This window comes from Mirounga leonina, unplaced genomic scaffold (genome assembly GCF_011800145.1).
Source record: "Mirounga leonina isolate KUSES-001 unplaced genomic scaffold, KU_Mleo_1.0 Mir_125, whole genome shotgun sequence".
In the NCBI taxonomy this organism is placed as follows: domain Eukaryota; kingdom Metazoa; phylum Chordata; class Mammalia; order Carnivora; family Phocidae; genus Mirounga; species Mirounga leonina.
In genome coordinates this window covers 68,668,574-68,684,556 of record NW_023270305.1, presented here as the reverse complement: position 1 = coordinate 68,684,556, position 15,983 = coordinate 68,668,574, and the positions used below count along the sequence as shown (strand labels likewise).

At 44.1% G+C, this 15,983-nt stretch overlaps 1 protein-coding gene across 3 annotated transcripts in view; it reads left to right on the top strand.

Moving 5' to 3' along the window:
* Positions 1–286: 286 nt before the first annotated feature.
* The window catches only part of LMAN2L (lectin, mannose binding 2 like), a 26,934-nt gene continuing 11,237 nt past the window's right edge, over positions 287–15,983 (top strand). For 2 of the 3 annotated variants that reach the window (XM_035001704.1, XM_035001703.1), the window contains exons 1-4: positions 287–496; positions 1,709–1,827; positions 5,056–5,173; positions 5,941–6,023. In XM_035001704.1, the coding sequence (XP_034857595.1) occupies positions 310–496; positions 1,709–1,827; positions 5,056–5,173; positions 5,941–6,023 (507 nt within the window). In that variant the 5' untranslated portion in view covers positions 287–309. Of the gene's footprint in view, positions 497–1,708; positions 1,828–4,592; positions 5,174–5,940; positions 6,024–15,983 lie in introns of those variants that run through there. The other variant, XM_035001706.1, reaches the window with a different exon arrangement.

Sequence of the window (15,983 nt, the reverse complement as noted above, 5' to 3'; positions counted from 1 at the left end):
AGATAAATAAATAAAACCTTTAAAAAAAAAAAATTTACTCTAGAACGCAGAGACAAAATGGAAATCACTACGTCTCCCAGCAGGCCTAGTGGAGTGAGGACAAATGCAAATAAAGGAGGCCAGGCATTAGGCCACGCCCCTTTCCTGGGTTGGCAAGGCAACTGATACCGAAGCCAGCCAATCGGTGAGATGCTCACCTGCGGGGGCGGGGGCTCGGGGAGAGCCAATGGGACCCGGGGCAGATGGTTCCCTGGGCTAATGGTTAGGGCTACGGGGCGGGCTTTTAATGAAGGGACGGCAGTGGGAAAGATGGCGGCGGCTCTGAGATCCTCTGGGTGGTGGCAGCGGTGGCGGCGGCGTGTGTCGGCTCGCAATGGGTCCACGATGTTGCTCCTTCTCCTTTTGTTGGGATCTGGGCAGGGGCCGCGGCAAGTCGGGGCGGGTCAAACGTTCGAGTACTTGAAACGGGAGCACTCGCTGTCGAAGCCCTACCAGGGTGAGGCGCCCGGGGCGAGGTGGTCGTGCACGGGGAGGGCTCCGGGACCTGAGCTCAGCGGTAGAGACCGGGGGTGGCGAAAGGCTTCGTGGCCCTAAGGAAACTGCGGGCGGGGGGTGGGGGCCCACGAGGAACGCCGCGTTTGGGAGCCACGGGTCCAAAGGGCAGGGGTCAGCTCCCCCCCCCCCCCCCCCCCCGTTTTGGAAGTTTCCAGCAGGTCGAAGCCGGGCTCGGATGCCACTAGCGTTAGGCCTGGACAAAGAGGAGCTCGAGTTGGACAGGAGGGATGTGGGAAGGGATAGAGCTGCAAATGGTGGGTAGTGATTGAAGGCCACTGGCAAAGAGCCGGTCTCCCGATGGAGCTATGGATGTGCTAGAAATGAAGCAGGAGGCAGAACTGGGGTAGAACTTGGCCGGACTGAGAAAGAAGATAAAATTCTGTTGCCGGTTAAAACACCTGTTTTCCAGTTCAGGAGCCCTGTTGATGAAGGAGGCTGGTTAGCTTTGCTCTGTTTAGGGTTCATAGGCTCTTAGGCACGGCTTATTGACCAGAAAATTTATATAGTTAGCTACAGAGAGGACCAAATCAGTGCAGATGGCTTAACTCAACACAAGTCTGTTTCCCTACTGAAGTGTGGGACAGCGGAAAAATACAAACTCAAAGTGCAAGAGTGTATACACGGCTGCTAAGGGTGATCATTTATTCCCTCAGCAGATATATCCAGTGCCTCATCCATGCTGTCTCTGCTATTACTGTGGATTGTACAGACACAAAGTTCTCACTTGCAAGAGGCTTATAGCCTCTATTGGTACTGGGAGAAGTACCTTCACACTTGAATTGTTTAAAGAATGAATGTGATTAAGCCCCAGAGGCCTGAGAGTCAAGCTCTTTTTGGTAGAACTGGGGAAATTTTTTTCTTTTCTGGTGCTAAAATTTACATATAAAATGGGAAGAATGGATCTGAGCTATGGTTATTGAGGCATGGATAAAGTGATAGCTCTGATGTGCTCTGGGGTCTTCGTCTGAGAAGGGCTTTGTGAAAGAAAGCTGTCAAGATGGTAAAGATTTGAGATTTATGAAAGACAGAAGGTAGGAGATCGAGTGTCGTGAAAGGGAGAAAAAGATGATGACTCCAGCTTTAGGAGGGTCCGTGGTGGTTTCAGAATGGGTTGGTGTTGAAGAGTGTGAACTGATCTACTTCCTCCCCGTAGGTGTGGGCACAGGCAGTTCCTCACTGTGGAATCTGATGGGCAATGCCATGGTGATGACCCAGTATATCCGCCTTACCCCAGATATGCAAAGTAAACAGGGTGCTCTGTGGAACCGGGTGGTAAGAATCTTTCTCCCTCCTGTGTTGGTGACCCAAAAAGCCCTAAAAAGTTTACCAGTGGCTATTTTACTGTTTATCCCCAGTGCTCTGTCTTCTGTGGATATCAAGGATTTTCATTTCAGAGAATATGATGACCTTCATAGTGAAATCAGATATGTAGGGAAATGCTCTCGATTGCTCCAGTTATAGCAAATAATCCATTTTGATTGTGTTTTCTGAAACATCTTTTTTTTTAAAGACTTTATTTATTTATTTGATAGAGAATGAGAGCACAAGCAGGGGGATCGATAGTGGGAGAGGGAGAACCAGGCTTTCCGCCGAGCAGGGAGCCCGATGCAGGACAGCACCCTGGGACCACGACCCCAGCTGAAGGCAGATGCTTAACCAGCTGAGCCACCCAGTTGTTTTCAACACCCGCTGTGTTTTCTGAAATGTCTTTAGGGGCGCCTGGGTGGCTCAGTCGGTTGAGCGTCTGCCTTTGGCTCCGGTCATGATCTCAGGGTCCTGGGTTCGAGCCCCGCATCAGGCTCCCTGTTCAGCGGGAAGTCTGCTTCTCCCTCCCCCACTCCCCCTGCTTGTGTTCCCTCTCTTGCTGTCTCTCTCTCTCTGTCAAATAAATAAATAAAAAATCTTTAAAAAAAAAAGAAATGTCTTTAATTCCTGATTGACCTGGTAGTATTCTTGGAGGTTAACAATTTAACTCACATTTAATTATTTTGTAAGGTGGAAGACTGCTCTTGTAAATTTATCCTAAACTTCATCCCAGTATCTGCCCTTGTTATTTCACTTTGAAGAGTCTAATTTTAAATTTTATTTTCATGTGAAAGCCACTTTGAGCCCCTTGGTCATTTTATTTGTCCTTCTCTGGACCTTTTCTAGCTACATTGTCTTCCTTGAGGTATGGCGGCAAGAAGTGAATGTAGTATTCCTGGTGTGGCTGCCCTGTGATTTTGTACAAGTGTAAGATGATGCTTGCTTTTTGGTTTCCAGGGCTCTTTCTAAATCTTCTACAACCACTTTACTTTTGGGAATGACCTTGGCATCCTTTAATACTTTCTCTTGGGTTCTCATAAGCTAAGAACTAAACTTTTTCATGGTTTTTGATTTACAGCTTTTCATGGTCATAGATAAGTGAACCTCAGCAAAGAGAACAATTTCTTTTCCCTGTTCATTTTATGTGGCAGAGAATTCTAACAGAACAGAGGGGTAAGAGAAGTGTCTACATGAGCTATTTGTGCAAGCTGGCTTCTTAACCCAGATTGTAGTGTTGAACTCATTCTTGGACAGAGTACAGGGCGGTGTGTTCTGGTAGAACAGGCAAAGGGGCTGGCAGTTGACAGACTTGGGTTCCAGATCTAGCTGTATCACCGACCCACTGTGAACCCTCGCTGTTACTTAATTTTCTCATTACTCAGTTTCTCCATCTGCCAAATGAACTTCGTAATACCTTCTACGTGCTCACTAGGGTTATTGTGAAAATAAGACAATAGACATGAAAAGCTTTGGAAAGTTAAAATGGTTACAGAAGTGTGTGTTGTTGCATTATGCATCTGTTATAAGTTTCATTGATGGGGGTCTCTGGTGAGTAAATGATTATGTCCAGGGCTAGATGCTTTGCTGCTGTCTTGCTAGCTGTCTCTACATAACTCTTTTAGCAGCAGTTCTAGTTTAGGATCTAGTTATCCTGCCCTTTTTCAGATTCTCTGATACTGTATTTTTGTTGTTGTTATTGTCGTCTGAATGAGCTTTGGAGTTGTTTCTGAGTTATTTGAATAGGATGTGGTTCTCAAATTTGGCTGTCCATTGGAGTTAATGCCTGTGGTCATGGGGATTTTTAAAAACTCCCTAGGTGACTCTTATGTACAGCCAAGTCTCAGAAGCTCTGTGAGACACAGCCCTGAGCAAAGGCGTACGGCTCTGTGCTAGAGGAAGCCAAGGATAAGTGGCAGACACCCCTTGGCTCAGTGCGAACCTCTCCGGCCTTGGCCTCATCCCGGGGCAATAATACCTACCCACTGGCTGTGGGGCAGCTTCCTACCACGGAAGTTCACTCTTGTCCTGAAATCTAAGTGAAGCAGTAGAAAGAGGAGAACCCAGAATGACAACACAGGGACTGGGCTCCTCAGGGTAGGGTAAGCTATCAGAGATTACGGGGTTCTTTGGTGAAGTCAGAAGTAACTTCACCCCTTTCATTTGACTTTGGGTTCCTAAGACTAACACTTCTGGGAGAATGATCTAGCAATATGTTGCTCAGGAGCTGGAACAATCTGTTAAAGATTCTGGGTGAATCCTGTTGGCCTATATGCTCCTTATTCCCTTCTTTCTTCATAGTGACCTTTAATCAGGAGCCTCTCTAAGCCAGATACCTACTCTCCTCTCTCCCTGAAAGTGTTCAGCTATTTAGAGCACTTAACCATCCACTTACCTCCTTCTCCATTTTTCCAAGCTTTTGATACACAGTTAAAGAAAAAACCCCAAAGAACAAACACAGGAGTCTGATTAGTACCCACCTCCTTAATGTTTTTCCAGCAGAGGCTGTCCCTGTGATGGGGATGGTGGTGTTCTCCTTTGGTGCATTTATGCTTCTTGGCCATGGGCATGAGGTTTTGGGGGACTGTAACTTTCCCCTTCTTGGGGAATTCTGGCTTGCTCCTTAGCTTGGCATAGGGTCAATTCTAGCTAATTAGAGTTGTTTACACATCTGCTAATTATTCCTGGAAACCTTTGCATAATGACTTAGCTTTTCTTCCTTTCTTTCTTTCTTTCTTTTTTTTTTTTTTAATTCTTTTGTAATGAATGAGGCTTTGACCTTTCTTGAAATCCAGGCTTTTTAGAATCTGTCAGAGGGGTGATCTGGAAGTTGCAAATGAGTGTTAATTCAGCCACCTGTACTCTATAGGCTGAGAGGCTTTCCTGTGAGATCACAGTAGTCTAATTTAGCAGTCTCTTGTCTTTTCCAGCTTTGGAGTACTGTCCTGTTTCTGTGGGAGATATTGAAGATCATTGGGAGGCTTATTCACTTTTCATATTAAATATCATATGCAGCTGGACAGCTCAACCTGTTTAATTTTATGACACAAACACTCAGCAAGTCCTGGATTTCAGTTTCAACCCTTCGCGTCATGTTACCTGAACTTAGGTTTTCCAAGTCTCTAGACCGCTATGAGGGCTTGAGGGGGATTTCACGTTTCATGCTCTTCACTGATCCCAGTGTCTTTTTCACCCTAGCCATGCTTCCTCAGAGACTGGGAGTTGCAGGTACACTTCAAAATCCACGGACAAGGGAAGAAGAATCTGCATGGGGATGGTTTGGCAATCTGGTACACGAAGGATCGGATGCAGCCAGGTATTGGGACCCCGGGTGCTCTTGTGTGGGGTGCGACAGGCCTGCTTTCTCATGTGCCCTCTTTTTGAGAAGCATCCGTCCCCACAGTGCCAGCAGTTCTCCCACTCCCTTGATGTCTGCGGATGAAGACCAGCCTGTCTCGTCTCTAGAATGGGGTCTGAACTTGACTCATCCTGGGGCGAGATCTTGCTTATTAGTTCCTTCCGGTTTCCCTTTGAGGCCAGAGGGGCCGTCGGCTGGGTGAAAGTACTGGCTCTCCGGAACAAGGGTGATTGGGTGAACTGACTTCTTCTGAGCATGTGCAGTGAACGGTCTCAGAACTCCTTGAGTCAGGAGTTGCGCGGGGGCCGTTGCTCCGAGGACGTGGCAAGCTCAACCTGATTTGACCTGATCTCTTTTGCAACGAGAAGTGGAGCTTGGGAATTCAGCTCTCTCTCAGGGGCATAGTTGTCACCAGGCGTTCGTGAAGCAGAATTCTTACGGGGCGCCTTAGCAATCGGTTTGGACCAGGGAACAGCTATAGTGTTAAACAGCGTTGCAGTGGACTTCTCTCTTCCCCTGCCTTCAACAGCAAACAGCTACACACTTTACTGGGTGCTTGTTACAGGCCCTGCACGTCGCTGGGTGCTTTTACATATGTTTTCTCATCTTAAAGAGAGGCCTGGGAGTCAATTGAATTTTACTTTTTCCTCCATCATAGTGATGTGTTATTCCTTTATCAACTCTTGGCTTTATTTCATTGTTCATCATCTGTTCTCTCTCTCTAGGGCCTGTGTTTGGAAACATGGACAAATTTGTGGGGCTGGGAGTATTTGTAGACACGTACCCCAATGAGGAGAAGCAGCAAGAGGTAATGGCAAGTGTCAGAGCTTAGGTCAGCTGCACTGACATCACAGTCCTTTGCCTCAGGAATGTTCATGAGGGAACAGGGGATAGAAAGTGAGGGGTTTGATTCTATTTTCTTCATCAACTGAACTTGAAAAGTTAATATCCTTGTCAGAGTGTTCTAGAGAGAACCGTTTATGGTGCACAGTCCTTTGGGAATGGCTGTCGTGATTGGGGACTTTTTCTTCAGTGTTAACAGTGTTCTCTTGTGCACATTAGGTAGTTGCTGAAATTGAGCATGCTTGGCCGGTTGGTGATTTGGCTCCTAGGCCTGCACCTGAACAAACTGAATTTATATAACACAGCTCCCCTGACTTAATAGATCACCACTGTGCTCTCTTCTGCAGCTCGCTCACTCTGTCGAGCATCCTTTTCTTCTTCCTGTTTTTAGACCCAAACAGCCAATTCTGTTCTCCTGTAGGAAAGGTTGTAAAAGGAAATTGACGGACTCTCAGCATTTTGTTGCAATCCAGTTTCTGGCTGTTGGCAGAAGGCTCTTGCTTTTTGTTGGCTGACCCTAGGGTTCTTTAGCATTTTCTTACACTGCCAACAGGTTTGTATTCTTTGTTTGATGGCCCTGCCATCAGATGCTGGGAAAGTGGTTATGACAGGTTGTTGATGCATATCCTTTGGCTAAATAATAGCAAGAGGGGCGCCTGGGTGGCTCAGTTGGTTAAGCGACTGCCTTCGGCTCAGGTCATGATCCTGGAGTCCCGGGATCGAGTCCCACATCGGGCTCCCTGCTCAGCAAGGAGTCTGCTTCTCCCTCTGACCCTCCTCCCTCTCATGTTCTCTCTCATTCTGTCTCTCTCAAATAAATAAAATCTTAAAAAAAAAAAAATTTAAATAAATAAATAAATAAATAATAGCAAGAAAGGCAGGATTAAGGATGGAGACAGAACTCACTTTATTTTTTCCCTAAAAGCTTTTTATGAAAAATTGTAAACTTATTTAAAAAATAGGAAGAATATATGATCGTATACGCAACACCCAGATTCAACATTTTTTAGCATTGGGCACAGAATTCACCATCCAGAGGTGGAACTGGAGACCTGAGTTCGGAGAATAACTTTTTGTTGTAAGACAGTTACAGAGCAGCTTCTCCGTGTTGCCTCTGGGCTCCTCCTCACTCCACCATACATTAGGTACTTTCTAGGTGGCGGGAGTTGGTGAGCAAGACCAGCATGGTCCTTGCACTCAGGAGCACTAAGGTGTGAGATTTCTTCTGGGGGAACCATGGGGCGCTGTAGAAGACACAGGCGTGTTGAACCTGGAGTGGGACAGTGTGGTAGTGGTGGTGGTTGGGGAAGACTTCCTCCAGGAAGTGACATTTACATTGAAGTCTGCAGAATTAGGAACCAGTGTGCCATGCAGAGGGGAAAGCATGTGTTAAAGTGATAAAGTGAGAGAGGGGATCAGAGAGAGATGATGCTAGAAAGAAAAACAGAGCCAGCAGTCTTGCCATGTTGCACAATTTCAGGGGCCACCATTCCCATTGCATTCTTTAGTATTAACACTGTTCCCTGTTGGCCAAGTTGCCTGGCCCCTGAGATTGAGCGGTGTCTCCTTGGGTGGTTGGTGGTTTGGCTGTTTGGACCGGCACCAGGGCCATCTGAATGTACGTGACTCATCCTCACCATGCACACTGTGGGGCCAGATTCTGAAGTTAGGTGTTCCTGTTACGGAGTCTGGGCTTTATCCTCAAGGGGTAAGTGTTATAAAGGATTTTAATGAGGAGAATGTCATGACTAGGTTTGCAGTCATGCTGAGGAAATAATGGTAGTCAGAGATGCATCTGAGTAAGAGGTTATGGGCTTTAGGGCTTGACTGGACTTTTAAACCTGGCTCTCTGCTTCTTCCAGAAATAAATTGTTCAGATTCTCTTAGCTTCCATTTCATCATCAGATAATAGTAGTTCTCATTTAAGAGGCCAGATCTGATGGGCTTATTTTGTAAGAAGAGTAGATGTTAATCAATACAATTAGTTTCAGTTGGTAAAAATTGGGACTTCTTTTCTGGCTAGCTGTTATGGTTCTCACTCCCAGCTGTACATTGGAATTACCTGAAGTGCCTTTAAAAATACTAATGTCCAGGGGTGCCTGGGTGGCTCAGTTAGTTAAGCGTCAGACTCTTGATTTTGGCTCAGGTTAGGCTATCAGGGTCGTGGGATTGAGCCCTGTGTCGGGCTCTGCGCTCAGCATGGAGTCTGCTGGAGATTCTATCCCTCCCCCCATCTCCCCTCCCGCCCCCGCTCATGTGTGCATGTGCGGGATCTCTCTCTCTCTCTGAAATAAATAAAATATTTTTAAAAATGAAATAAAAAGGGGCGCCTGGGTGGCTCAGTCGTTAAGCGCCTGCCTTCGGCTCAGGTCATGATCCCAGGGATCTGGGATTGAGCCCCGCATCAGGCTCCCTGCTCAGCGGAGAGCCTGCTTCTCCCTCTTCCACTCCCCCTGCTTGTGTTCCCTCTCTCACTGTGTCTCTCTCTGTCAAATAAATAAATAAAATCTTTTAAAAATAAATAAATAAAAATGAAATAAAATAAAATAAAAATAACTGATGTCCAGGCCCCAACCTCAGAGAGTGTAATTCTGTTTGTCTTAGGTGCAACGTAGGCAAACTTACTTTTTTAAAGCTCTCCAGATGAGTGACATGTATAGCCAGGATTGGGAACCCCTGGACCAACATGAGGTCCTTGTTTCCATATTAGTTGTTTACCTGTTGAACACATTTATTTATTAAATGACAGTTAAGAAAACTAATCAAAGTGGTTTCGGTTTATTCAGTGGCCATTATGTGCCAGGTACTTTACAAATATTGTTTTCTTTTCTTTTTTTTTTAAAGATTTTATTTATTTATTTGAGACAGAATGAGAGAGAGAGAGAGCTCATGAGAGGGGGGAGGGTCAGAGGGAGAAGCAGGCTCCCCGCCGAGCAGGGAGCCCGATGCAGGACTCGATCCCGGGACTCCAGGATCATGACCTGAGCCGAAGGCAGTCGCTTAACCGACTGAGCCACCCAGGCGCCCCTACAAATATTGTCTTAATCCTCATCAAAACTCCTTAGAGTTAGTATTATTTCCCCCATTTACCAATGAGTACAGAAGCTTAGAGAAGTGTCTTGTTCAAGGTAACAGCCAATATAAGGTGGAGTCAGATTTTGAATATAGGTCTACCAGATTCCAGAGGCTGTGCTTTTAATTATGATGCTCTACCTCCTCCCATCCATTGTTTCTTCTGCCAGGTTGATTTCCTTGAGAATGGAGACATTATTATCATGTCATCTCCTATGTAATTTCAGTTCTTAGAGCTTATATTCAGTGCAGAGAGTATAGAAAAGGTACGCCTTTCTACATTCCAACAACCTGGAACTATTTTAGAGGGTAAAATCAAGTGTGTTTTGTGGGCGGCATGGTTTACTTTGATATCGTACATAAAGGTGCCAGGTGTTCTTTCCAACACTTGTTCATGTATTATTTACTTGTAACAACTCTTTGGGGGTAGATATTATTGTCATCTCTACATTATGGATAAGAAACTGAAGTGCAGGAAGGTTAAAAAATTTGTCAGTGACACACAGGTACAGGATTTGCTTCCAGCCTGCAGTCTCATTATTTTGTTTTTTTTTTAAGATTTTATTTATTTATTTGACAGAGAAAGACACAGCGAGAGAGGGAACACAAACGGGGAGTGGGGGAGGGAGAAGCAGACTCCCCGCCGAGCAGGGAGCCTGACGCGGGACTCGATCCCGGGACTCCAGGATCATGACCTGAGCCGAAGGCAGTGGCTTAACCAGCTGAGCCACCCAGGCACCCTCATTATTTTGCTTTATTATTTTTGAGTACATGAGAAGAGGGTGACAAATATGGTACCTTTGGAAAACTTGCAAATGTCACATAGAAAATGTGCTGGCCTAGGAGAACAGGCCTGGCGGGAGGGGTTATGGAACAATTCATCAAATCCCTCAAGGGAGTGGAGAGTGTTTCTCTGGTTTCTCGTTTCCTCGTCACTAGAGCACATGACCTTGTTGCTCAGCTTACTTGCAGCCACATTTGCTCATGAGAAAATATGGGGGGAATTCTAGCAACCAGTAATGCATCTGAGAAGGGGGTGAGGGAGTTCAGTTTAGGCTTGGCTCTCTGAAATCAGGACAGATTGTTCAAAGTTACATAACCTCAGTTTCCCTGTCAGCAATAGAGGAATTGTAGTTCAGGTGAATGAGTCAAGAGTTTCACTCTTTGGGAGTGCAGGGTACTACCTGTGCCATCATGAGGTTGACAGGTCATAAGTGGTTGTTAAAATGACAGTGGAAGAAATAGGACATCTGGATAGAGCCGTAACAGGAAACGAGATTGAATTAGTAATGAAAAATGACTCACAAAGAGAAGCCCGGGTCCAGATGGCTTCACTGGTTGATTCTTTCAAACATAGAAAGTAGAGTTAATACCAGTTCTTCTCAAAAATTCTTAAAAAAATAAGAGAGAGAGGGGCGCCTGGGTGGCTCAGTCGTTAGGCGTCTGCCTTCGGCTCGGGTCATGGTCCCGGGGTCCTGGGATCGAGTCCTGTGTGGGGCTCCCTGCTCGGTGGGAAGCCTGCTTCTCCCTCTCCCACTCCCCCTCCTTGTGTTCCCTCTCCCGCTGTGTCTCTCTCTGTCAAATAAATAAATAAAATCTTTAAAAAAAAAAAAGATTTTATTTTATTTATTTGACAGAGAGAGAATGCGAGAGAGGGAACACAAGCAGGGGGAGTGGGAGAGGGAGAAGCTGGCTGAGCAGGGAGCCCAATGCGGGGCTTGATCCCAGGACCCTGGGATCATGACCTGAGCCGAAGGCAGACGCTTAACGACTGAGCCACCCAGGTGCCCCAATAAAATAAAATCTTAAAAAAAAAAAAACTACAGACCAATATTTCTTATATAGACATAAAAGTCATTAGCAAAATACTAACAAACCAAATCCAACAACATGAAGGATTATATACCACAACCATGTGTATTTATCTTAGGAATTCAATTTGCTTTAAAATCTAAAAATTAAGGGTGCCTGGCTGGCACAGAAGAGCATGTGACTCTTGATCTTGGGTTCCTGAGTTTGGGCCCCACATTGGGTGTAGAGATTACTTAAATAAATAAATGAAAACTTTTAAAATCTGAAAATTAATATGATAGACCATATTAATAGAATAAAGGACAGGGGCACCTGACTGCTTCAGTCAGTAGAGGGTGCCCCTCTTTTTTTTTTTTTAATTTTTTAAAGATTTTATTTATTTATTTGACAGCAAGCAGGGGGAGCAGCAGACAGAGGGAGAGGGAGAAGCAGGCTCCCTGATGAGCAGGAAGCCCGATGCAGGGCTCGATCCCAGGACCTGGGATCATGATCTGAGCCGAAGGCAGACGCTTAACCAACTGAGCCACCCAGGCGTCCCGAGGGTGCAACTCTTAATCTCAGGGTTATGAGCTCAAGTGCCATGTTGGGTGTGGAGCCTACCTAAAAAAAATAAAAATAAAGAAGAATAAAGGACAAAAACCATATGATATATAAATAGATGTAGAAAAAGTATTTGAGAAAATGTAATATCTCTTTATGATAATAAAAACACTCAACACATTAGGAATGGAAGGGAACTTCTTCAACCTGATAAAAGGCATCTATGAAAAACCCTCAGCTAACATCATACTTAACTGTGAAATACTGAATGCTTTCACTCTAAGATCAGGAATAAGACAAGGACATCTGTTCTTGTCACTTTTTCTTTTTTTTTTTTTTTAAAGGCTTATTTATTTATTTTAAAGAGAGCAAGAGCATGAGTGGGAGAAGCAGAGGGGGAGAGAATCCCAAGCAGACTCTGAACTGAGTGCGGAGCCCCATGCGGGGCCTGATCCGCGGACCCCGAGATAAGGACCTGAGCTGAAACCAAGAGTCAGACGCTCAACTGACAGAGCCACCCAGGTGCCCCTGTTATTACTTCTATTCAGCATTGTACTGGAGGTTCTAGTCAGGGCAGTTGGGTAAGAAAAAACATCCGGATTACAAAGAATGAAGTAAAACTATTTATATAGATAACATGATGTTGTATATAGAAAATCTTAAAGAATCCACAAGAAAACTACTAGAATAAATGAATTCAGCAAGGTTGCAGGATACAAGATCAACATACAAAAATCAATTATACTTCTGTATGCTGGCATTGGAGCGTCAGAAAATGAAAGTAAGAAAACAATTCCATTTATACTATTATGAAGAATAAAATACTTAGAAATAATTAACAAAAGTACACTCTGAAAACTATAAAATACTGTTGAAAGAAAGTTAAGACCTAAGTAAATGGAAAGACATCCTATGTCATGGATCAGAAAACTTAGTATAGTTGATCCTTGAACAGTGTGGGGATTGGGGGCACTGACCCCCCCCCCGACACACACAGTCGACAAGCTGCATATAACTTCTGACTCCCCCAAAACTTAACTACTAATAGCCAACTGTTGACCGGAAGCCTTACAGATAACAAACAGTTAATTAACACATTTTGTATGTTATATGTATTGTATGCTGTATTCTTACAATTAAGTGGGCTAGAGAAAAGAAAATGTTAAGAAAATCATAAGGAAGAGAAAATACATTTACAGTACTGTCTTTGTATTAAAAAAAAAAATGACATGGAAGTGGACCTGTGCAGTTCAAACCCATGTTGTTGAAGGGTCAACTATATTGTTAAGATGATGCTCCCTGCCTTGGTCTCCAGATTTGACACATTCCCTATCTACCAGAAGCCTAGCTGACTTCTTTGCAGAAATTGACAAGGTGATCCTGAAATCAATATGGAAATTCAAGAGAACTGGAATAGCCAAAATAATATTGATAAAGAAGAGCTAAGTTGGAGGACTCACACTTAACTCGTTTCAAAACTTAATACAAAGCTGCAGTAATAAAGGCAGTGTGGTACTGGCATAAAGATAGACCTATAGATCAATGGAATAATTGAAAGTCTAGAAAAGTCCTCACGTTTATGATCACTTGATTTTTGATAAGGCTATCAAGACAATTCACTGGGGAAAGAACTGTCTTCAACGCATGGTGCTGACTCAACTTGATGTCCACATGCAGAGTAATGAAATTGTCCCCACCTCATACCATACCCAAAATTTAACTCAAAATGAACTGGAAAACTAGGGGCACCTGGGTGGTCAGTCATTAAGTGTCTGCCTTCGGCTCAGGTCATGATCCCAGGGTCCTGGGATCGAGCCCCACATCGGGCTCCCTGCTCAGCGGGAAGCCTGCTTCTCCCTCTCCTGCTCCCCCTGCTTGTGTTCCCTCTCTGGCTATGTCTCTCTCTGTCCAAGAAAAAAAAACCCAAAATGAACTGGAAAACTACATGTAAAAGCTAAAACTATACAACTCTCAGAAGAATACGTAGGGTTAATTCTTCATGACCTTGGATCAAACAAAGGTTTTTAAGATATGACACCAAAAACAAAAGCCACCAAAAAAAATAGATGAGTTAGACTTCATTTTTTTTTTTAAAGATTTTATTTATTTATTTGAGAGAGTGACAGAGAACCTGAGCAGGGCAGAGAGGGAGAGGGAGAAGCCTTGCTTCTCCTGATGCAGGGCTTGATCTCAGGACCCTGGGATTATGACGTGAGTTGAAGGCAGACGCCCAACTGACTAAGCCATCCAGGTACCCAAGTTGGACTTCATTAAAATTGAACACTTGTGCTTCGGGGGCAGGCACCTGGGTGGCTCAGTCAGTGAAACATCTGATTCTTGATCTCAGCTCAGGTCTTGATCTCAGGGTCATGAGTTCAAGCCCCACCTTGGGCTTCACACTGGGCATGGAATCTACTTAATAAAAACAAAAAAACAAAAAAACAACTTGTGCTTTGGAGGATACCATCAAGAAAGTAAAAATATATACCCACAGAATGGGAGAAAACCAATGAAAATTGTGTATATGATGAGGGACTTGTTTTTATATATTCTTGATATAGTTGTAGTAAAAAAGACAACCCAACTGAAAAATGGCTGGGGTGCCTGGCTGGCCCAGTTGGTGGAGCATGTGACTCTTGATCTTGGGGTTGTAGGTTTGAGCCCATGTTGGGTGAAATGTTACTTAAAAATTATTTTTTATCTTAAAAAAAATGACCAAAGGATCTGAGTAGGTATTTCCCCCAAGAAGATATACAAAGGGTGGATAAACATGAAAAGATGTTCAACGTCATTAGCCAGTAGGGACATACAAATCAAAACCACAATGAGATACTATTTAACACCCACTTGTGGCTATTTAGTCATAGCTAAAATAAAAAAGACAAATCATAACAAGGGTGTGGAGTAATTGGAACTCTCATACACTGACGGTGGGAATGTAAAATGGGGCACTTATTTTGGAGAACAGTTGGTCAGTGCCTCAAATGTCTAAATACAGAGTTGATATCATCCAGCAATTCCATTCCTAGATGTATATACCCAAGAGAAATTGAAATCATGTCTACACAAAAAGTTACATGAATGTTTATAGTAGCACTATTCATAATAGCCAAAAAATGGATATAACTCAACGTCCTATCAACTGATGAGTAAACAAACAAATATATAAAAAAGATTTTATTTATTTGAGAGAGTGTGTGTGTGCACGCGAGCGGGGGGAGGGGCAGAGGGGGAGAGAGAGAGAATTTCAAGCAGACTCCCTGCTGAGTGGGGAGCTCCACGCATGGCTTGATCTCATGACCCTGAGATCGTGACCTGAGCTGAAATCAAGAGTCAGATGCTTAGCCAACTGAGCCATCCAGGTGCCCCAACAAAATTTATATTCATTCAATGGAACATCATTCAGCATTAAAAAGAAATGAAGCATTGATAGGTCCTCTAATGTGGATGACCCTTGAATACATTATGCTAAGTGAAAGAAGCCAGTCACAATTCTATGATCCCATATATACGAAATGTTCAGAATAGGCAAATCTATAAAGACGGAAAGTAGATGATGGAGGTGGGAGTGGGGAGTGACTGCAATGGACACGGTTTCTTTTTAAGGTGATGAAAATATCCTAAAATTAATTGTGGCAAATCATAATCTTAACTCTGTGAATATACTAAAAAAGCCATTGAATTATAGACTTTAAATAGGTGAATTATGTGGTATGTGAATTATGTCTTAGCATTGCTATTAAAAAAAAGATGATTGAAACATGACCTGATCATCTTTTCTTGGCAATGTGAAGTCATCGGCTGATGGTTGTCAGTTTCTCATGAGAACCCAGATACTGGTGGAAAGTTGCAGGGCACTCAGTAGCATTGGAGCAGGGATGTCTTCCTTCAGTTGAAGTCAGAGTATGATCACAAGAGGCTTTCCTTGAAAGAGCACAGAAGTGCAGCCCTTTGAGCCTTGGCCCTCATTCTTCCTGGTGAGACATTTATTTGGGTCTTACCCCAGGAGGCAGAAATAGCTGGTCGGAGATCAAGCCAGCTTAGAAGTCTAGTTTGTCTAGTCTGTGAGGTGATGACTGTTTTTTCCTCCTTGAAACCGGAAGAAACGGGGCACCTGGGTGGCTCAGTTGGATAAGCGTCTGCCTTCAGCTCAGGTCGTGATCCCAGATCAAGCCCCGTGTTGGGCTCCCTGCTCAGCGGGGAGCCTGCTTCTCCCTCTCCCTCTGCCCTTCCCCCTGCTTATGCTCATGCACACTGTCTCTCTCTCTGTCAAATAAATAAATTATTTTATTATTTATTTATTTTTTAATTTTTAAAACATTTTGGCAAGTCTTTTTTTTTTTTTAAGATTTTATTTATTTATTTGAGAGAGAGAATGAGAGAGCACATGAGAGGGGGGAGGGTCAGAGGGAGAAGCAGGCTCCCCGCCAAGCCGGGAGCCCGATGTGGGACTCGATCCCGGGACTCCAGGATCATGACCTGAGCCGAAGGCAGTCGCTTA